Raw genomic sequence first — 23,426 nt, 5'->3', positions numbered from 1 at the left:
GAGTACGCCAGGCACGCCTATCCTTCACTGCCTCCCGCAGTTTGGCCAAACTCATGTTAGTAGCTTCGAGAACACTGTCCAACCATCTCATCCTCTGTCGTCCCCTTCTCCTTGTGCCCTCCATCTTTCCCAACATCAGGGTCTTTTCTAGGGAGTCTTCTCTTCTCATGAGGTGGCCAAAGTACTGGAGCCTCAACTTCAGGATCTGTCCTTCTAGTGAGCACTCAGGGCTGATTTCTTTGAGAATGGATAGGTTTGATCTTCTTGCAGTCCATGGGACTCTCAAGAGTCTCCTCCAGCACCATAATTCAAAAGCATCAATTCTTCGGCGATCAGCCTTCTTTATGGTCCAGCTCTCACTTCCATACATTACTACTGGGAAAACCATAGCTTTAACTATACGGACCTTTGTCGGCAAGGTGATGTCTTTGCTTTTTAAGATGTTGTCTAGGTTTGTCATTGCTTTTCTCCCAAGAAGCAGGCGTCTTCTAATTTCGTGACTGCTGTCACCATCTGCAGTGATCATGGAACCCAAGAAAGTGAAATCTCTCACTGCCTCCATTTCTTCCCCTTCTATTTGCCAGGAGGTGATGGGACCAGTGGCCATGATCTTAGTTTTTTTGATGTTGAGCTTCAGACCATATTTAGCGCTCTCCTCTTTCACCCTCATTAAAAGGTTCTTTATTTCCTCCTCACTTTCTGCCATCAGGGTAGTATCATCAGCATATCTGAGGTTGTTGATATTTTTTCCGGATTCATTAGTCACCCTTTATCAGCAATTATTCCAGAGCAGCAATTAAACAGAAATTGCCAGCCAATAAAGTGATAACAGATCACTCTCAATCTCCTGTTAGGGAACTACTGGGCCTCACTGCTTCAGACAGGAGAACCAGAGTGAAAATGGAAATTAAGGAAGAACACTACCTTGAGAACATAAAACCAGGATCAGATTATAAACTTAATCCCAGGAACATAAACCTTCAGAAAAAAATCCTGGATTGAAGTGGCTTCAGTTTTGGAGATCCGAATCTGACCCTCCATTTCCACCCTCCATCAATAGCTTAAGGAAGCTAGTGTGACAAAAAATAATAATCTTGCATCATTAAAAGTAATACCTCTTCATAAAAATAGTCATACATATTACTTCTGAAGCTTTGTCCATTGTTTCTGAACATGAATTCAATCATCTTTTGAAATAGGTATGCCTGAGCAAACTTCCCAGATTTTAATTTCAAAGGCAATATTACATGATGTTTTCCACAAGTAATATAAGATATTTCCCCCAAATAATGTTCATGCACCTTCCCTTTCGTGACTTCTATTAAAAATCCATTAGTCACCCACACACAAGTGAATAAAAATCCTACAGGCATCCTTAGTCTCAAGTTCATAAAGTGGGTAGGGGGAACCCTCTGAAGATACTTATAAAAGGAGACTTAAAAATCATTCTACATTGTTAACTACCATGACAACATTAAATGAATTATCATTCATTTACAGAACCATTTCCAATACATTCTTATTGGATTTGAAGGCACTTTCAAAATATGATCTGAAGTCTTGAAATAACAACCCAACCAGGTAATTAAGATAAATGTGCTTTTAAAACAGTTGGGACTACTCTGCTCATTCATTTATTAAAAAAAAAAACAGAAATGCAGCTCCATCAGCAATAGTAGCATAAGTGCTGTGTATTTCTGACCTCCTCAGATAATGAGCTTTCCCCCCCTATTGCTGCATGGCACCCCAATTTTTGAGAGGTGTGAGATTCCAGGGGTTCCAGGTGCTTGCCCAGGGTTCGTATTTCCTTTGGAATGAGGCACAGTGGCGATTGTGGTGTCTTTATGGTATATGGTTTATTTACACATATATACAACCTGAGCCTATGATGGAAGGACTTGCAGCAGTAATACTCCAAGAGGGTGTTGCTTACCCCATAGCCACAACCTTGGATTTGGACAGAAACCAATCCTCCCTCCCCCTCTCCCTGGATATGGCAGGTCTGTATCCTCTCTACCTCAGGCTCCATTCTCTCCTTAGTAGTCTAAGAAAAGTTGTCATGAATCTCCCTGTGACTCTTCTTTGCTTACTGTGAAAAGATACTCCCATAACTGTTTCACAGATGCACATTTCATTTTCTAGCTATGAGTCACTGTCAGCTAGAGGTTGTGCAAGTGATAAGAAATTAGCATAGCTGAAAAACTGAGACATGGACAAAGGGTAGGTATAAAAGAGCTTCTGATTTCAGAAGGGGGGGGGGAGTGTTTGACAAGTACAGCCCCAGGGATTTTCAGTAGTGACTGCAGTTCATTTGGAAGTGCAAACAACATGGTGTTTGACAGGAAAATCTGGCATAAGGAACAGTACATTTCAAAGCCTGCTCTACTTCTGATCCATAAAACTCCTTTTACAGTAGGTCCAAATTCACAAGATTTGCACAAGAGCAAATGCTTGTAGGAGGCTCCTTTTAGATACCCCATGGTGAAGTGATGGTAACTTTGCCTATTGATTCATAGGGCTTGTTCGGGTGACTGTTTGCTATAGCATGACAGCATGATGGTGTATTATGAAAGATGCAGAGAGTGAACCACTCTTCTTGCACATATTGATAAAAGGAGTTGGGTCAAATATGCATTCCCTGCTGTCGCCTGGGCAACCCAGGACCTCCATACACAATGCCCAAGCTTGCACCCCAGAGAGATCACTTCAGGGCTGCTAACGCAGGAGGAAGCAGTTATGAGTTACTGGTCTCTGCACTCACAGCAGACACTGTGGTTTTCCAGCGGTTTGACCCCCAGAGGTGCACTCCATTGTCTCTCGAGACAGACAGATGCCAACAACATTCTGACCTTGACAAAGTTGCCACAGTATGCTAAGACCATCAAATGTTGAAGGTGAGTGCCATCATTTTGTTTCCAATCATGGTAGTGCTCTTCCCTGTTTCCAAGCATGGTCTAAAAGATACCTAATAGCAACAAATCAGCAAATATTTGCAGCAAACAGAACCTTTGGGAGCAAACAGCTATATGAGGAGCCAATTTTCAGCTGGGAAACAGGGCAGGGAGGAAAGAGTCCACACTCCGTGCCATGTAATACCAATCCAGAGTAGAGACACCCCACACCCCGCAACGGCTTTTTATGAAAGTGCTTTAAAGTATGTGCTTAGTTTGATCCGACTGATAGATCTGGCATGGTTCCGTCATTACTTATGAGGTGTTTATTTATTTGGTATTAGACATGTAAAATGCAGTTTGGAGATAACTCTCATTTATAGTTCAGTCACAGGGTTGTGATGTATCAAATGAGGAGGGAAACGCCACCTTGAGCCTCCATCTATTGAATAAAAGGGCAGTTTCTTTACTAAACTCTCATTTTCTGGCTGCAAGACTATGCACACATACCTTGGAGTAAATAAGCAGCAGGATCTGAGGGAGGAATAAAGATCAGCATCAGGGAAAAGGGAGGCAGCATCAACATGGGGGAGGGGGGGAAAGATGAGAGTGAAGATCTGCATCTGGAGGGAGGGAGGGAACATTGGTAAAGCAGCAGCTTTGGCGTCTCCTTCTCGCCCTCTCTGGCCTCCGTGAAAAGAAGGAGGCGTTATTGTTGCACAGCAGCCCTGAAACCAACCCGGAAGCCAAGGCCAGAGAAGGAAGAGAGGCAAGAAGCAGCTGGAGAAGAAGCATTACATGGCAGCAGCACCTATGCATTGGGGGGTCAGATCTATGTAGACTGGGCAGATCCTGCTGCCTGAGGCAGTCACCAAACACAGCCTCATGGGAGGGCTGGCCCTAGTCAGTACTGCAAAGATCAGTGTGTTTCTGGTCCAACTATTAATGTTGCTTGCTCAAGAGGATCACTACAATGAGTCAATAAAAGATGCAAAAGCAATGTCCTAATAGGATCATATTCTGGTAACTAAGCACAATAAATAATAATAATAATAATAATAATAATAATAATAATAATAATAATAATAACAACAACAACAACAACAATAACAACAACTACTACTACTACTACTACTACTACTACTGAAGAGGGAGAGTTTTAATTCTCTAGTTTATAAGTTTATAAGTCTTTTTGTAACCAAGCTTTCTTAAGCTTTCTATACTGTACTTCATGCATTCTTTACTGACATACTGTTAATCAAGAAGCGGGCAGCTAAGGGGGGCTTCCTCCCCCTTCTCCTCCTTTATCTCTCCTGGCTCTGCATAGCACGGGAAGCCGCTCTGAATAACTGGAGCTTTCAGCTTTCTCTGAAAGTCAGCCTTTTAACTAATACCTATAGTGACTCAAGCCTCTCTGAATAACGGAGTTTTTCAACTTTCTCTGGAGTTCTCAGTTTTCTGAGCTGAAAGTATTTCAACTGATATTCATATTGGAAGCCTCCTGGATAGCTTGATCTTCTTTTCTTCTATGTAAGTCCTTTTTATAAGTCCCCTATTACCTTCTTCTATGTAAGTCCCCCCTTTTACCTTCTTCTATGTCAGTCCCCCCTTTTACCTTCTTCTCTATGCAACTAAGTCCTTTTAACTGACTTTCCTGTCTTCCTTCTTCTCCCTTTTAATTCTTTTAAACTGAGATTCTTTCTCTCTAACTTTTTTTTAAAGTTCTCTGTACAATTATTTGCCTCTCTGTATTATTGATGTGTAGCATTCCTAGCCCCTCTATAAATGATATTTAGCCTTTACCTGAGTTTGTAAAACTTTAGCCCCTTTTATTTGATATTATGTGCCTGGCCTTTCATATTTTTATGTTATTGGTATAATATTTAGCTTTTTCTGTAAGCTCTCTTTGTGAAACTTGTTCTGTTGGTGCATACCTTTGTTCGCTGGCATATCATTAATCAATGAAAAGAAGAGCAGGTCAGAGTGCCCCATATTCAATGGTACAGGAATTTGGCCAGAGATGTGAAGGAGACTGGATAATCCTTTGATGGATGATCCTACCAATTAGAGGGAAAGGCAAGAGGCACCAGGAGCCAGCCAAAGGGTGGGCTGACCCATATTTTAAGATAAGAGTGAAAAGCTTTAACTTTCACCCAATAACGAACTCTAGGCTGAAACCCTTTAAGTAAAAGCTCTTCTGTAAACTGTTTAAATGAAACCTTTTCTGTTAGATGTGAACCTTGCACAGGGGGAGTGAGGGCTGTCTTAGCCAGAGACAAGATAAGTCCTTGATAGATGCCTGGCTGAAGTACGCATGGAGACAGGCAGGCACCAGGAACGAACTCAAGGCTAAGTAACCTTTGCCTTGAAGATAAGATTGTAAGAACAGGAATTTTCAAGGATGTTACTAATGATGTGACGCGCAAGAAGCAGATTCCTGGGGAGGGGGCAACAGGGACTCTGAAAGGGGATAAAAGCTGTATGTATCTTTTCGCCAGTTGCAGTCTGCTGCGAGTTATCGCGCGGATGCCTTCCTGCCATTCTAAATGACAGGAATAATAAACTCTTTCTCTATTTCAAATCCTCGGTGTCTTTTTTTGGCTCCTTCCTCCCTCACCTCCCGGGTGCAACAAAGAACCCAAGGTTAACGGAAAGGTCTGCAAAAAGGCTACACTACTACATTATTTATTATTTATTATTATTATTATTATACCCCACCCATCTAGCTAGGTTTCCCCAGCCACTCTGGGTGGCTTCCAGCAGATTATAAAAACATAATAAAACGTCAAACGTTGAAAACTTCCCAATACATTGCTGCCTTCAGTGTCTTCTAAAAATTGTGTAGTTCTTTATTTCCTTGACATCTGATGGGAGGGGTACAAAAAGATCACTGGGGAATCTGAGCTCCCATAACCACATCTTCCCCTAAATCATGAGTAGGCAAACTAAGGCCCGGGGGCCAGATCCAGCCCAATCACCTTCTAAATCTGGCCCGTGGACGGTCCGGGAACCAGCATATTTTTACATGAGTAGAATGTGTCCTTTTATTTAAAATGCATCTCTGGGTTATTTGTGGGGCCTGCCTGCTGTTTTTACATGAGTAGAATGTGTTCTTTTATTTAAAATGCATGTCTGGGTTATTTGTGGGGCATAGGAATTCGTTCATCCCCCCAAAAAAAAAATATAGTCCGGCCCCCCACAAGGTCTGAGGGACAGTGGACCTGCCCCTTGTTGAAAAACTTTGCTGACCCCTGCCCTAAATCTTCCCTCCAGTTTCAATGTATTAAAATAAGTGTGCATGCACACGAAAGCTCATACCAAGAACAAACTTAGTTGGTCTCTAAGGTGCTACTGGAAGGAATTTTTTTTTATTTTTTTATTTTGTTTTGACTATGGTAGACCAACACAGCTACCTACCTGTAATTAAAAACCTAGATCATCTGACATTCTTAACTAATCTTGCATATTGATTCTATAACTATATAACCTTAGTTCCTCTTTTTCAGTTGTATGTACATTCTATCATCTATGTAAAGTATTACTCATTTTTCATACATCCAGTTTAGCAGCTGTGCGTCTCTTTTAGAGATGAATTGGTGCACACAGCAATTCTATAGTAGTTCTTTATGATGAATACTTCACAGCTGCAATAGAAATGGGAAACTCTCAAGTTTGAGAACGGATGATACATAATTATTTCTTTTTGACTAAAAAAATATTTATTTCTAACCTTGCAATATAAAATTAGGCACACTTGATTACAGAACCACAGCTACAGAATTTCTATTTCATTCAGACAAAAATAGATTTTCATCATTGCATCACTTTATGTGCTTCACACCAATTGTTGTACGTGCATGGAAAAAAACTGTTAACGTATTTTACATGTAGGCAGCTGCATCCAAATTGATTTTGGCAAAAGAAAAGAAAAAGAAACAGTCATCCTGTGTAATTTGTGGTTGTCAAGTTTCAATTTGCTTTAATTATCTCTACAAAAATAGGATGATGTTAGATATTTCTGGTAGCAGCTGCGCATGATTGCTGTGGAACTGTATCTCTCTACCATTCATGAAAATTATTAATATTGCCCATAAATCTAGTTAACTGAATATTTTAATGGATATGACACAAGGCAGATTTGGTTCCCTCAAATCTGGATATATACCGTATTTTTCAGTGTATAAGGTTTCCCCCCTAAAAAATAATGTAAAAAATAGGGGGTGTCTTATACATGGATACATCCCCCTCCCATTTTCTTAAATCTGAGTCCCCCCAAATAGGGGACATCTTATACATGGAGGTGTCTTATGAATTTTTCTTCCGTGAGCATAAAATTTGATGTTGAATTTACCGCTGATTTAAAAAAATCTCATGGAGTGGCCGTTTTCACATGTAACACTAAACTATAGCTTATAAAATCATGGCTTAGTGCGATGTGTAAACCCAATCCAGCAGCTTATCTATGATTTATTACCTATGGTTAAAGATAGCTCATTAACCAAGGTTTGTAACATTAACCATAGCTTAGCATTATGTGATAACCCAACCTCTTATTTAACTATAGTGAAGGAGCTGTCACCACCCAGAAGCTACAGTGTCATAAACAAAGAGTTGCGAGTCATTCTGAAGGTCCTTTTTAGCTATTCTGTGACACAATAAACCAAAGTCTAAGTGGTTGTCTGCCAGACACCATACTTTACAGTTATGTGCAAACCAGGCTGTTAAGAAATACAGGCCCATATCCAACTGAGGATGTGTTCAGCTTCCAGGGCAGGTAGAAAAGCAGTAACTTTCAGTAGCTATTAGTGGTTTGTTAGGGAAGTGGAGGAAACAAAATTCATCACAGCTCCCCTACTCAAGCTTACATGCCAAGTTAAAATGGGCCTCATTCTGGTATGGTGAAAAAATATGTTTGTTTATAGCATTTATATGCCACTCAACAACCATGTTCTTAAAAACAGAGAAAGCATCAAAATACCTATGTAATCACTAAGTATTACAACAACAAGAGCAAATTCCAGCATAAACACTCATTTCTATTCCACCTTTCCTCTAAAAAAGTTGGGAGTAATGTACATGGTTCCTCCCTCTCCTGATTTTATCCTCACAACAACCCTGTGAGATTGGCAAAGCCAAGAGATGTGAGTTGGTAATAACTCTGAGATTATGAAAAGCTGAAGTTTTCATATGATCTACCCTTAGTTATTTAATAGCAGCATTCCTATAACCAAATAAATATATAGGACCCAGTTTTGCTTTTCAGTGCAAAGTAGGCAACATTGTCCTTTTCTCACTTAAAGTCCACTTCTATTCATCCACTCTGGCTCCCTCCTGGTCTTTTCAATACACTTTTCTCTGGCTGCTAGGCAACCTAAGTGTACAGTAATGCTGTTGCCATCTGTTATGGACTGTGCTAACTTAGCTCTTCGATTTGATTTTTTTAAAAAGGGAAAACACTGCTATCCAAGCTTTCCCTTCTGATCAGTAATTAATATCTCCAGGAGTTCAGAACTGAGTATCAGAAGGCTTTTAGCCAGGAGACAAAAGGAGATTATAATTTAGCTCTTAAACTCTTAAACACATAAGGCTGCAATCCTAAACACATTTATTGGGGTCCTAATGAATGCAGTGGAACTTGCTTCCAAGTAAGCTACAGTGGTACCTTAGTTTTCAGACATCTCCATTGCCAAATGTTTCAGTTTTTGAACGCTGAAAACCCGGAAGTAATTGCTTCCGTTTTCCAACGAACCTCAGAAATTGAACGGCTTCCAATGTATTTTTCTCATTTTTTCCATTAAAATTGCAGACTGCCCATTGTGCCTTGGTTGTCAAGCGTTTCAGAAGTAAAACTGTCTTCTGGAACGGATTATGTTTGACAACTGAGGTACCGGTACCACTGTAAAATATGCACAGAGTTGCTCAGTATGCCCAAACCCATAGGACTGCTTAGGCTAGGAATAGGGAACTTGTGGTCCTACAGATGTTGGCACACTACACCTCCCATCACCCCTGACCAATGGCCAAGCTAGCTGGAGCTGATGGGAGCTGCAGTCCAAAACACCTAGAGGGCAGCAAGTTCCTCATTCCTGACTTGGGCTTGTTTCATCTTTGTACAGCTGGCCCCCATTCAAAACACAGATTAATTCTGAAAACCCACCTAGTATGTTGTTTGAATAATTTTTACACTGAAGCACACCAAAGGCACAGGTCACAAGAAAACAACAACTGCAGATAATAAGATATATGATAATAAGTACAAGACAACAACAAAACTTCAAAATCCATTTCAAGGTTTTCCATGTGTTACAGGGGTCTTGCTGTTTGAGGGGGGTGCCTAACAGTGTTCCACTGGGTTCAGTGGAGCTTACTCTTAGTTAAGAGCTTACAATCTTATACACTAGGGATGGGGAACCTGTGGCCCTCCAGAGGACTACAACTCCCATCATCCCTGAGCACTGGTCATGCTGGCTGGAGCTGATGGGAGGTGGAGTCCAGCAACATCTGGAGGGACACGGGTTCCCTGTCCCTGCTAAAGCACACTTATTTAGGATTAATCCCCCATTTATTTCTGACTTCACAATACAAAAGATTGTGCTGCATCTTGGGCTCATCAAACTAGTTTCACAGTTCTTTGGATCTTAGCTGTTGTGAAGCTTTATTATTCACACATTTAAAAATGCAAGTGTCACAAACAATTATACTGCACAAAAGAACTTGCAAGAACCATTGGTTTAAAAAAAAACCACTAACACAAGGAAATAATAATATCACCCAGATAAAAAGACTAAACTATTCCAATTTAGGAAATGTTTATTCAGTTCCTTGAACCAAATCACCTTCACAAATCAAAATATCTTAAGAGTACTAAATGTAAAAATACATTCTTTATTATGTATCTTGTTTATGCCTTTGAGGTGGAACAGGCTATTTTTACACAGTTAGCACAACCACAATAGCTTTCAACAAAAGCGAGACTTTCAAAGCGCCATTAATCTTTTTCTTTCCTTTTGTAATTCCTCCCTCATCTACAACTTAAGAGGAAAAGTCACACTTACATACAAAACCCAAATCTTTTAACCAAGTAGAACAATGAGGGGGATAAGAAACAAAACAAAAGCATGAGGACTGCAAGCTCTTTTAACCACCTTAGGGGAAAAAACACAAAAACTCCATCACAAATAGATTCTAAATATTCAGATTATCAAAGGTTTGGGTGGGAGGAATGAAATGATGCGTCTATTGGGATTACATGCTGCAGTCTGGTAATCAAGAGATTCAGTTACAGATGTCAAAATGATTAGGATTCCACAGCACATACTTCATGTACCATCAGTTGTGAACATCTTTGTTTAGGGTAAAGACATATTCCTGTGCAGCTTTGCATTAATGCCCCCTGACGTGTCCAAAATCAGAAAAACATCAGACACCAATGAGGTCATGCTGTTGTGACCAGCTTGCGGGGGGGAGGGGAGCTGTCAAACGGGGGATAGTTTCACTGTACTTAAAGACAATAATGTGAACACAGCCCAAAGTTTGGTTGAGTAAATGATAGTACAGGGAGTATGGACAAAGGGAGAAGTATAGCTTGTCAAGGAGGTTGGTGTGTGTAAGTCTGAGGTGAAGATTTGCTTGGTGATAAGTGGCGGTACAAGGAAAAAAATAGGTATGATGCCCCCACCAGCTACCATGAATGTTCCTCAGAGAGAATGAGATAATGCAGGAAGATACGGGCTGCCATTTTGTTAAATACAATACAGAAAAAAATAGAGGAAAGTGATTTCTATAGACTCTCCCTGCTCCCCACTGTGGGAACAGAAACTGATATGGAATAGTTCATGGAAGTGATTTAAGGGACAGTTGAGAGGCTCTTCTGCCAGTCAGGACCAACAAGAAATAATAAAATGGAAGTAATTAGAGTAACTAAAATTGCAAAGAATAAGTGTTTGAAGCAGGAATGGCTAACTTGTGGCTCTCCAGATGTTGCTGGACTACAATTCCCATCATCCACCAATGGTCAAGCTGGCTGGGGCTAAGGGACTCCAACAACATGTGGAGGCCCATAGGTTAGCTAACCCTAGTTGAAGGGAACAGGAACCCTACAAGCCTCTTCACACTAGACAGGCTGATGTTACAGCTTCATTTGATTGCAAGAAAACAGTCTCAAGCTCAAGCCAGAAAACACAGGAGAACAACACAGAAAGCACTATACACCATCATCTAAATGCTCTGTAAAAAGTGAGTGAGCAAAGCAGGGCAGTTCCAGATAAAAAAAGTGTGAAGGCATCCTGAAAGAAGGATCATTTGAATCTGATTTCATACACAAGAAGACACACTGCAACAGCTGTCCCAAATGATCTCACTAACCCATAAAGAGCAATGATAATAGTTTCAGATCCAGATTCTGGGTTGGATCCAGCCTACTTTACTCATGGGTTGCTTCCACTAGCGGTAGGCAAGCAGATGGTTTTTATTCCTCCTTGTGCCCCCTAAAAGCTGTTTCAGAGGTTTGGAAAACTTTACAGAATAGTATGTCAGGTATTATTGGGTGAGGAAAGGGGAATCAGCAAAAATCACCCTCATACCTCCAGCAGAAGGCTTCCTGTGGATCTCAGTTCCTACCAGAAATGCAAGAAGCCCTTCCATTAGAAGAAGGGACAAATAATTAATACATCTTCTGCTTAAATAAAATGCAAGCAAAAGGTCTGTGTAGTACAAATATGCTATAACCACAGTTTGATCCACTTTCCATTACATTTGTGCATAAGGTTAATGATTCCAGAGTAACTGATACTCACCCAAATCTGCAGTTTTACCCTCTTGTCATTCCTGTAAACAGTCTTCACTTTGAAGTCGATCCCCACAGTACTGACAAAGGCTGGTGTGAAAGTGTCATCAGCATATCTAAAGAGGAAGGAAGTCTTGCCCACACTGCTGTTGCCAATGATCAGGAGTTTGAACATATAATCAAAGTTCTGGTCGGAAGCATCCTTGTGTCCATATCTGGCATCTGTTACGGAAGCCATCTAAGGAAATAAGAGTAGCACATTTTTCTCTGTGATTTAATTTATTCAGGAACAGAATATGCACTTTGCAATCCCCTCTCACATGCCCTCACCTCCAGGTGACCAAGAGTATCAAAGCTGATAGCAGTGATTGTGTAATGTTGAACTCATGGCTCCAATCCAGGAGCAATACATACAGGGATCTATCAAGAGTAAGCAATTGCTTTTTTCATACCTGCAGGATCTGATTCAGAAGTGGATCTGCACTTAACACCTGCTTCCATAATCATAGCATAGTGAGGGATACATGTGGTTTTATTTATTTCTGTTTAGACTTATAAAGAAAATACATGTGTGGATAATTCTATAGACTACTCAATGAGTACTGTATTTGATAACAGGTGTTGACAGAGCCCTGATCAAGATAAAGCGAGAATAGCTTAGAAACACAGCTTATGAATAACTGTGCCATATTCACCCTATCCCCAGGATTGATTAGGAACAGATAGCACATTTTAAAGATGATTAATCCTGCCTACATTACGTGCTGATATGAACTGAACAGACCAAGTTTCATTATTAGAATTCAGTGTCGTTGGCTAACATTTCGCAATGGAGGAAAAAACATCCTACTTTGTGCCAAGGCTAAATGGAGCCACCTGGCTCCCAGATTGTATTAATTATTGCATTGTTTACTGAACAGCAGCTAAAGTGATAGATTCCTGCTCCCATGTTAATCCGAGTGCATCAAAACATCACAGGTGATGCTCTTATAAGAAGAGGTATTCTGTCATTTTCTCATTCAGGTACCACATAGATAATATTATATTTTGAAATTTCCCCAGAATGATAAGTCAATTCTTCTCACTAATAAAAAGAAAGGATTCCAAATAAGATTGTGATTGTGGAGATACTATGTACAATAAAACTGACTTATAGAAGACTATTAGGAGAAAACTTAAGTGTGACCGAGGAAAACCTTTCCCATTAAAAGTATTGCTGCCAGTTACCTATTCAGTTGGATTCTGGCACTTATTCTTTTCTCGCCGCTTGCAAATTTCCCCACTGGGAAATTCATTACTTATCAATATAGCAGTTTCCAATTTGCCATGTCAATTTCATTGTAACTGGGCACTGCAAAGCTTATTGCTTGTACATTTCTCCCTTAGGAAAAAGCACTGGGCTTCTTAGCAATGAAAGCAGAAATGTATGAACATGGTGAGGAACAGGTTATTAATATACCCGCCTTAAAGTTGGTGTGGAAAGAAAAAGAGGGAATAGATAGTTTAAATTAATAAATGTAAATGTAAACTAATAAAAGGGTTAAGCAGTGAAGTAGTAATATTCCACTCCCATCTTTTGCACTAGTACTGTGCACACTAAAAATGCTTGAAGATGAACCCATAAAATGTTTACACGCATTGTTAAGCAGACTATAATGGGATACCCCTGGGACATCTGCTCTCTATGGTCCTCACCTCTTTTAATCTGGCAACAGTTCCTGGCTTTAAACAATTGCTTCAAATGGCAACTACTCAAATAGTCAGGCTGTATATAGTTTGGAATCTATATGCAATGGTCAGTCTGGAATTCAGAATAGGGAATAGTTGTTGTTTTAATCACAGTTGCAGAGAAAAGTGTGAAAAGAGGGTTGTAAAAACACACACACACACACACACACACACACACACAAACAGGTTGGTAGGATTTCGGTGTCTTTTCCATTCCTTAATCCCAGAGCTTGCCTAAATACATGTGGAGTTTCTATGTACAATACAGTGGTACCTCTGGTTATAAACTTATTTCGTTCTGGAGGTCCGTTCTTAACCTGAAACTGTTCTTAACCTGAGGGTACCACTTTAGCTAATGGGGCCTTCCGCTGTTGCCCCCGTGCAATTTCTGTTCTCATCCTGAAGCAAATTTGTTAATCTGAGGTACTATTTCTGGGTTAAAAGTAAAGGTACCCCTGACCGTTAGGTCCAGTCCCAGGTGACTCTGGGGTTGTGCGCTCATCTTGCTCTATAGGCCAAGGGAGCTGGCATGTCTGGGTTAGCAGAGCCTGTAACCTGAAGTGTCTGTAACCTGAGATACCACTTTACTAGGTGCTTGCTTCTGTTATTAAGTGCACATGTCTCTGAATACTTACGGTACTTACTTATTAGATTTATATACCGGTAATCTTCCTCCTTTATTTAGGGCAGGGGTGGGAACCTGCAGTCCTCTAAATGTTGTTGGATTATAACTCCTGAACCAAAATGTGAACTAAAACACAGCTATCCTTAAAAATTCACGTTTCAGAATTTTGAGATGCAATTCTCCAGCCAAATAATACAAACAATAATTAAGTATTAGGAGGAAATGCACATCAGTGAAAATAGCATACAAAAATGCATTGTATTAAGTTGTTGAGCTTTAGTTTTTGAGCTTTTTTTTATTAAATTCACAAAAATCTACACTGCCAAAATGGGCTGCTATATGTATGGATTTTCCCAAACATTCCAGCAATTTCTGCCTGGATGCTGTTTACAAGGGCTGAATACTGCCTATGTCTGGGAAATTTCAGACATATGACAACCCTATATTGAGGAAAATTGGTTGGAAACGTGTGTCTATTGGTCAAAGCTGCATACAAAAATGTGTTTATTGAGAAAAATTCACACTAAAATGCTGACAGATTTTCATGAGGATTTTTTAAATGTTCTTTTTTTAAATACAGAGATTGCTATGGAAATGTGGAGAACCTAATTTAAAATTAGAAAAATGAGAAACTTTGAAAAGCGAAAATAACTGATTTGTCCATCCCTCATCCCTGACCTTTGGCCAGGCTGGCCAGGGCTGATGGGAGTGGGAGTCCAACAACATTTGGAAGGCCACAAGTTCCCCATTCCAGATTTAGGGAGATCCCAGTGTAGGGATGATTCTATGCAAGTCAGACAATACTAATTGTTTACTGACTACTCAGACACAGAATGTTCACCAGCCAGCATCCATATGAATTATACTCATCAACAGTGCATCCATGCTGCATTCAGTGACTGATGCTACTCTAGGGAACTTCTGCATGCAAAGCTTGTGCTTGAGTGCTGAGCTATGGTCCAGTGTGAATATGTGGCTGGAGTGAGCAGCTACGAGTGCTGCAACAGTCCTTTACAGTATATAATGATCAGGATCACCTATTAAGAATTCAATCAACAATCTGACCCCTCCCCCCCCAATAACAGGCTAGTGGGTCTATCTAATGAAACACATATCCTAGCTATTTTTAAAAATAAAAACTGATCAGAGAAATAAAATCACTGCCCAGACTGTTTTGTGGTACAACTGTGAGTCATAAGATGCATTATGCATTTGACATTCTGTATTTCTGTACAAGAGGGCAGCTAATATAAACAAATTATACCAACGGTGCAGTCTCTGGCGTATCAACACATTTCTCTTGCAGCAAACAAATAATGTGCTGTTGTGCTCACTATCAGCCTAATCACACAGAAGGAAGGAGAGCAGCAGAGAGGTCAGGTCCAAAGCAGAGCTGAGAATACGTAACATACATACATACATATATAATTTAATTTAATTTAATTTGTATGCCGCCTTTCCACAATTCAATCCATGCTCAAGGCAGCTTACAATATAAAAAATATTTAAGTACAACATAACAAAAGTAGTCATAAACAATAAATAAAACATTTTTTAAAAGCACAACCAAATTGAACAATTTTCACATAAATCACAAGAACTAAAATAAAAATACAATAAAGCAGCAATAACAACTGCAACTATGACCCTCCGCCCCATTCCCAGCAACAAAAACCCCTAAACAGTATGGCTTTGCATTCCAGGATGAATGAGACTCATAAATCTCATTTTGGCTTTGGTTACATTTACCGTATATTGCGGCGTATAAGACGACTGGGCGTATAAGACGACCCCCAACTTTTCCAGTTAAAATATAGAGTTTGAGATATACTCGACCACAGATTTTCCACCCGGCGTATAAGACGACCCCCGACTTTTGAGAAGATTTTCCTGGATTAAAAAGTAGTCTTATACGCCAGAATATACTGTACTTATTGAGGCAGTGCTCACTAGCTCAAAGGGGATGATTAAGACAGTGACTTCAAATGTATATGTTGCCACAAGCACAAATCACTGGTCTATGTGTGTGTGATCAGTGGTGTAGATTCTTTCGCACAGCTCCCAACTGGACTGCCACTTATGCATTTCATGTATAGATAAAAACAGTTAGCACCCAGCATGCCCTTTCACAAGGAAAAAGGCTCATTTACATTTAAGTATATGGAAGCTCTTCCCCAGATTGTGATCCCAATGTGTACCCCACATAGTTTTCTTCTACAGCTGAGTAAGGATGGGGAACTTGTGGCTTTCCAGATGTTCTTGGACTCCAGCTCCCATGATCTCCGACCCATGACCACACTGACTGTGGTGGATGGGAGTTGGGAGTGTGGTGTAGCAGCTAAGGGGGTTGGAGTAAGACCTAGGAGACCAGGGTTCAAATTCCCACTCAGCCATGAAGCTCACTGGGTGACCTTGGGCCAGTCACTCACTCTCAGCACAACCTACCTTACAGGGTTGTTGTAAGGATAATGTGGAGATACAAGAGAACCATGTACACCAACTTTTGCTCCTTGGAGGAAAGGTGTGATATAAATGTAAAAATAAATAAAATAAAATCTGAAGAGCCACAAGTTTCCTACTCCTGGTTTAGAGGCAACTAATCATCAATAAAAGGATTTGTCAATAACAAATTACTGATATATATCATTTTGGAGGCTAATGTATAACAGATCCAAAAGTATTTTTTTCAGAACTTCATAATTTAATAACAAACAAAAGCATTGTGTGAAATTAGTCTTATTCAAACCAGTTGCAATAAAGCTGAAAAAGTGCAGCATGTTTCAGGTTTTAACACCTTGAGAAAAGAGTCCTTAAAGTGTTAAGACAGGCAGTGATTTGATATGGATAAGAGGTGATGTGTTTATGTAACAGCATAGAAATTGCTTCCCCATTTTCTCACTGGAAGAAGACAGAAGTTCTTTAAAAACAAAGTTGTTCGTTGAATTCAGTTTTAGTGGATATATAAAATGGAAGGGATGACACAAAGGCTGAAGAATTCCAAGGCAATCATATTGAGAGTCCAAAGGCACTGACAATACAGTACATAGTCTTGTTCTCCCATCTCACAGTGCAGGTTCCATCAGCAGAGTTGTCCCCGAAGCAAGAGCTTGCAGTATGAAGTCCAGCACCATTCTTTTGCGTAATCACATGTCACAACATATTTGAAAGGTTTCCCCAGCTTTGTGAGATGACTTGGAATTTGCTCTACAACACTTGTAGTCCATTGATTCACTTTGCTGTGCAGATACGCATTGCCACCTATTGTTCCTTCTATGGCCTCTTTTATAATGTTGCTTACTTCATCCACAATAAACACAGTCTCCTCTGCAGACTGAAGCTCGTCCATCTTTTTCTTCAGCAATCCACAACTGATCCAAAAGTATTTTAAAGCTTCCAGCTTTGTTACAGCCACCAGACAGAGTTGATTATAAAATTGGATTACCTGCCATTTACAGTAATCTAGTTTAAATCCTTATTATAAATCTCTCATCCAACAGCTTTTTGGGAGACTAGTGATTGCACCAAGGTCAGTCTAGAAGCACAAGCACTTCCCCATCTAGCAAAAGGAGATTCTTTCTATCTGCTCAATTTTTCTAAACAAAGATTCTGAAGTATAATTTTCCTGACCTACAGACATTTGTGGTGGGGGGAAATTAGAAACCTCCAGTCTTTTGAGTTTATTGCCCCTGCCTAGGGACCACTGGAGCTGACGGAGCGCATTCTGAACATAAGCAGCTTTAAATGTGCAGAAATAGCACTTGTGTAGAATGACCCCTTCCTGGTGTGTACTGATTCAAATGGCAAATAGAGGGTTTCATATCTGAGAGTTTCTCATCTAAAGGAGAAGAGATTTATGCCTCTGAATACAAGTGGCTGGGGAATGCTGTTGTGCTCATGTCCTGCCTGTGGGTTTCTTATAGGCCTCAGGTTGACCACTGTGAGAACTGGATGTTGGACTAGATGAGCCTTTGGTCTGATCTAGCAGGGCTCTCATCATCATCATTTAAAAGACTTCTATTCCTCTTGCTAGGACAATCAATACACAAAGCAGTGTATAATCCATAAATTCATCAAAACAGTTAAAAGAACAAGACAAAAAGTCATTACATTTAAACAATAAAATCAACTAGGACAATAGCCTCTACTGTCCAGCTTCCCTATATAGAAACCAAATGCAGACATGTCTTCAATATGCCTGCCTAACTTTTCATTGGTTGACTGAATGCCATAGGTCATGGGCCACCACAGAGAAGGCCCTGTTTCTTGTACCCACCAGCCTAAAGGAATTTACTGAACAAGATCTCCAACAGATTGTAGCTTCCTTTCTTATGTTCCTATCATGTGCTTTGGTGTCTTTCTCGTGTGTAAAATAAGACAGATCTTTAAATCCTCCTCTCCACCCCCCATGCTAGCTTATACTGATATTATAATACAAAGTATTTTAAGTTTCAATATTGGTTTAATGTTTGCTTTTAGAGGTGGTGGGTAGATACCTGCATGTTGATCATTTTTAATATTGAGACATTGCAGCTGATGTGATAGTGACAACAAAACAAAAATACTCCCTGCAGATCATACTTCCATTAACTCAAGCAGCATTTCACTAATGTTCCTCCATTTTTCCTATGTTGGTACCATATCATCCACCATCTTTGCCTTTGCAATTCAGTTAACTATTTTACAAAATTTGTGACAGAATTCCTACTGGGGACTTTTTGTCCACAAATACTATTACTGGGTGACCAAGCTTCTCTTGATCCCAGTAACCACATATCAGCTGAGATCAATGCCTACTCCCTTCAAGCTTACGGTATTTCCTCATTCCACATTGCTCTATACCCTGGTTCCACAGTCAGGTGCTTGCGTCCCTTCCAATTAACATTCAAAACCTTCTCCAAAAATTCCACCAAAGTTACAGGCACACAGATAGGCTATTCTTCAGCACATTCTTTTTTGAAACCCTCATTTGTGTAATGTCATGATAACCACAAAATATTCTTAACACATTCTATGGATTTTCCATCTACAGTACAGGCTTTGTTTCTGTGTTTTGCAAAGCCTGGATATTTTGGTGTAATATTAACAGATTCCCGCACATGAACCTCCATTATTTTATTGATTTAACTTCACAGCACTGGTAACTTTAACGTAATACTGTATATATCCATACACACACATGCACACACACTCATATGGAATATATATATTCAAATACATTCACTAGATTTTGATCACTCACCCTCTGCCACTCAGCTTAGTTCAAACTGTAAAGCTATGCTCTTTATCAGAACACAAGCTCCAAAAAATATTCCCAGCTCTAAGCTGTAGCTGTCCACTGTTTTTTAAAATTTAATGTGGCAGTCCTACTATCCGGGAAAGATAGCTCACATTTTACTCCTGAGATTAGTTTTGCATCGATATTGCTTACATACTCAAAACATTTATTACTGTTTCCATTCATACACTGCAAACAGCATACATGCATCAAGCAAGACCCATAGTATTTTTCTATTATAAATGAAGTTAAAGTCTGAACTGCAGTCAAATGTGCCATTAATAATCTGTAAGAAGAGATTCTGAAAAACAAGCAAGGCCCCAAATAATTAGAAGAGCATATTTTAATGTGAGTGTGAGTGTGTGTGTTAATGAAGCCAGGTATAGCAATTCACTTATTAAATCTGAGAAACCAAGAAATGGCAAAAATCTTTATGACCAGCAGAGCTAAATGCATTGGCTATACAGTATTTGAAGCATAACCTACTACACTTGACTATTTTTCTAGAAAACTGTTACACATTTCCAGTGAATGAGATGATGCAAAAGGTAAGGAAGCATACTGCAAGTGGCTGCCAACCATCCCTCAGCTGCTAAGGGCTAACCACCATCCTTGACAAAGAAACTGTGTGTGCTTGTGTGTGTGTGTGTGTGTTTATGTGTACACACGCACGCACATATACACAACTGTCGACAGGGCTATTTTTAAATTTGCTCCATTTTATCCAAAACAAAGAAAAACGATACAGAAAGAAATCAAACCTAGACTGATTCTGTAAAAAAATCATTTCGTGATTGGTCTCCTCCAATAGGCTTTAAACTGTGCTGGGCTACTAAGGCAAGGAGAAAGACTGAGGAACCCTCTCCACTTCCCCCTGTTTTGTTTGTTTGTTAATTAGACATCCCCAATAAACTCGGGATGCAGGTCTGTCTGGAAATCAAACATTTTAACCTTAAAGATCTGCCCCTAAATCTCAGATAGAGACAGACGTTGCAGGAAAAAGCCCTCTGCATATACTCAGAGGCACGCAGTCCAATTTCCAGAGTTGAGCTCTAAGCAGTCTTAGAGCTAATCTGTGGCTCTAATGTCATCCCTCTGTTCCCACGAGCGCTAGGAGATTTGCGCGCACATAAACCCTTGTTGCGCCTTGCGCCGGGGCTTCCGAGGCTCGCTCTTTGTGGCGGGGAAGGGGAGATGCGAACCAGGCGGCTGCCTTGAGCCATCCCTCCTCCTGCGTGCCGGGCGACCGAGGAAAGTTGCGCGGGGGACCGGCAGGTCCCGTCCTCTCATTCGCGCTCTTCTTACCTGGGGCGCGGCGCAGGGAACGGAGCCGCTCGGCGCGCAAAGCGAGGGAGGCTGGTCGGCTGGAGCCAAGAGCAGGCAGCGAGCAGGAGGCGCTTGGTGGCAGATTCAGCCGAGCCCGAGCTGCGCTCCTAGACCTCTAGGCGGAGAAGAGCGTGCGTGTGTCCGGCTTAGCGACACATCCCGCGGATCCTCTCACCCGGCGCAGCAGAGGACAACCCTCGGGGCGGAGCTGCCGTTGCTGCTGCAGGCCTCCCGCCTTCTTCTCCGCGCGGGGCGGATTAAGTGGAAACCGGCAGACGCTGCCCAGGTTGCCCCTCTCTCCTACAGAGCCGCATCGATCCTAACCACTCATTTCATCTCAACGTGCCCGGCTAATTTACATACCATCGTATCCTTCTTTCTTATTGATTCACTTCGATTTAGTTTAGTCTTACATTTCTCGCTTTGTCTCCGTAGAGCTCCATACACGCCTCTCGCGCTCTCCCCCTCGGAGGGAGGGTAATAGGGGCAGCAGGTGAAATGGGCTGGGGACTTCGCGGACTTGTCAGGAGGCCCCACTAAAGCAGCTGAGGTGGATTGTCCAACTGTGGTTTCCAAGTTGACCCCCCACAACAATCATTCCTTGTTTTTTTGTTTAAAAAGGCCTTTGAAGAAAGAAGGGAATGAAGTACAGTACCGTAATATTCTACAAGGATGCGAGGAGTAAATAACATTCTTAATCTGGATTTGGTTCCATTCGTCTTGGTTTGAATTCAAACCTGGTTTGAATTAGTTATAGTTAGCAGACTGAAAATGAATTCAGGGTTGGCTAGTTTAGCACACATATACCGTGTAGCTACAACCGGCAAGTGGGTACCTCCACCTGGTGGTGAATGAGTATTTTAAAATGACACCAATTTTAAAACTTTCCATACTTTAGGTAGACTTATATTGGAAACATGTTTTTAAGGCAATAGTTTTTCACAAGTGAAACAATCTGGCATAGGGCTACCCGCTGCAGCTGTTGCAGAACATGGTAATGCCTTGCTTGAGAGATTTGCATGGGGGGCCAATCTGCAATCCAGCCAAGTTCAAGGTGTTGGTAATAACAGATACAGCTCTCTATACAGCTCAGGACCGAGTTACTTGAGACTCTTCTTACTTACTTACTTACTTACTTATATCTCACTTTCCCCCCGACGGGACTCAAGGCATCTTGCAGCTAAAAACAAGAACTGCTAACAACATTTTAAAAACCAATCATTAAAATACAATTAAACATTGGCAGAATTAAAACTATAGACATAAATAAAATCAGTTTTAAACGTACCAGTAATTACAATAAAAACAGCAGAGCACCAGCCCTTTAATTAAAAGCAATCAATTCCCAAAAGCCTGTATAAAGTCTTCACCTGCCAGCAGAAAGACAGCAAGGAGGTAGCCAGTCTAACTTCTCTGGGGTGGGAGTTCCAAAGTCTGGGAGCAGCCACTGAGAAGGCTTTCTTCTCTCTTACATACACAGTAGGAAAATAATTGTGGTCTGTGGAAGAGGTCCTCCTGCAAGCTCCAAAGATATCAGAAGCCTATTCTACAGTAACTCAGCAGGGCTTTCAGTTTGACGGCCTCCGTTCTGTGGAAAAGCATTCGTGTCCAGAGGGGACAGGCGACCACTACCCACACAGTCTGGAAACAAGTGGAAACATTTTTTGTTCCGATGTGCTTTTCCAGCTGCATGAATGGGTCTCTGTCATGGGTGTCTATTTCGTATTGTCTTGTTTTTGAATGTATCATTTTGGTTTTTCAAACAGTTTTGTGCTTTTTTAATTGTACATCACTTTGAGATACTTCACAGAATCATAGAGTTGGAAGGTATCACGAGAGTCATCTAGTACAGTGTTTCCCAACCTTTTCTCCAACCGTGGCCCACTTCCAACCTGTTTCCTTCCTGTGCCCCCACCCATGGGAGCAGCTGCCCCCCACAAGTAAAAATCAACACAAATATGAGGTTCTGGTGCAAAAAGACCCCCCCCCCCCAAAAAAACCTGCCTACACCCATGGGTAGGTGCTGTGCTGGAGTGGATTTCACCCCGCACCTTGCAAAGCTGGGCCGATACGGCCTACTGGCCCTGCACCCCTCAGCAACATCTGAAGGCCCAGACCTTGTAGTCAGGCACAGGCTGCCACCGAGCCTAGCACTAGCGGCAGCCACATGCAGCTCCAGCTCACCCAGCCCTACCCATTGCCACCACCCCACCTGACCTGGGGGTTCTGGATTGCGGGCTCTTCTGGTCAAAACTAGATCTCCCTCCTCTGCCAGAAACAAACCAGGACTGCTCCAAGAAAACACATGTGGCAAAAAGGAGCGCTAGGCCCTGGTGGGCCTTTACCCGCTTGTGATTGGCCAAGCGGACAGCCAGCCATTCAGGATTTATTTTATTTTATTTTTTAGGTTTTCCTTCAATTCTCACTTCCCTCTGTGGCCCTCTAGCTACGTGCTGCGGGCACCCCCCCCCCCATTTATGTGATGTTCACCAGTGTCCCACTTGGAATATTCTGGGGGCCTCCGGTTAGGAAACACTTATCTAGTCCAACCCCCAACAATGCAGGAATCTTTTGCCCAATATGGGGCTTGAATCCACATCCCAGAGATTGAGTCTCATGCTCTACCAATTAAGCTATCCTGAATTCTTGTATAGAATTCGTAAGTTAATGATGATGATGTTTGTGGAAATAAATACGTATTAAGATTGTCTCCTCTTGCTTGGTAGAAATTTCACAAGGTATTTCTTTTCTTCCAAAATGGAAATTAACCCAATCTGATTAAAAGTCATTTCTGAA

General features: G+C 41.0%; 1 protein-coding gene and 1 pseudogene across 5 annotated transcripts in view; both read right to left on the bottom strand.

Moving 5' to 3' along the window:
* RAB3B (RAB3B, member RAS oncogene family) overlaps positions 1-22,896 on the bottom strand; it is a 60,433-nt gene extending 37,537 nt beyond the window's left edge. For 2 of the 5 annotated variants that reach the window (XM_033152144.1, XM_033152148.1), the window contains exons 1-2: positions 21,044-21,101; positions 11,687-11,914 (exon numbers count right to left, since the gene is read on the bottom strand). In XM_033152144.1, coding sequence (XP_033008035.1) covers positions 11,687-11,914; positions 21,044-21,073 — 258 coding nt within the window. In that variant the 5' untranslated portion in view covers positions 21,074-21,101. Of the gene's footprint in view, positions 1-11,686; positions 11,915-20,609; positions 20,682-20,993; positions 21,022-21,043; positions 21,102-22,847 lie in introns of those variants that run through there. The other 3 variants (XM_033152147.1, XM_033152145.1, XM_033152146.1) reach the window with 3 other exon arrangements.
* On the bottom strand, positions 16,978-17,390 carry LOC117048382 (annotated as a pseudogene).
* Positions 22,897-23,426: the final 530 nt, after the last annotated feature.

This window comes from Lacerta agilis, chromosome 6, assembly GCF_009819535.1.
Source record: "Lacerta agilis isolate rLacAgi1 chromosome 6, rLacAgi1.pri, whole genome shotgun sequence".
Classification (NCBI taxonomy): Eukaryota; Metazoa; Chordata; class Lepidosauria; order Squamata; family Lacertidae; genus Lacerta; species Lacerta agilis.
The sequence above is the reverse complement of the archived record's forward strand: the minus strand, read 5'-3'. Positions and strand labels throughout refer to the sequence as shown.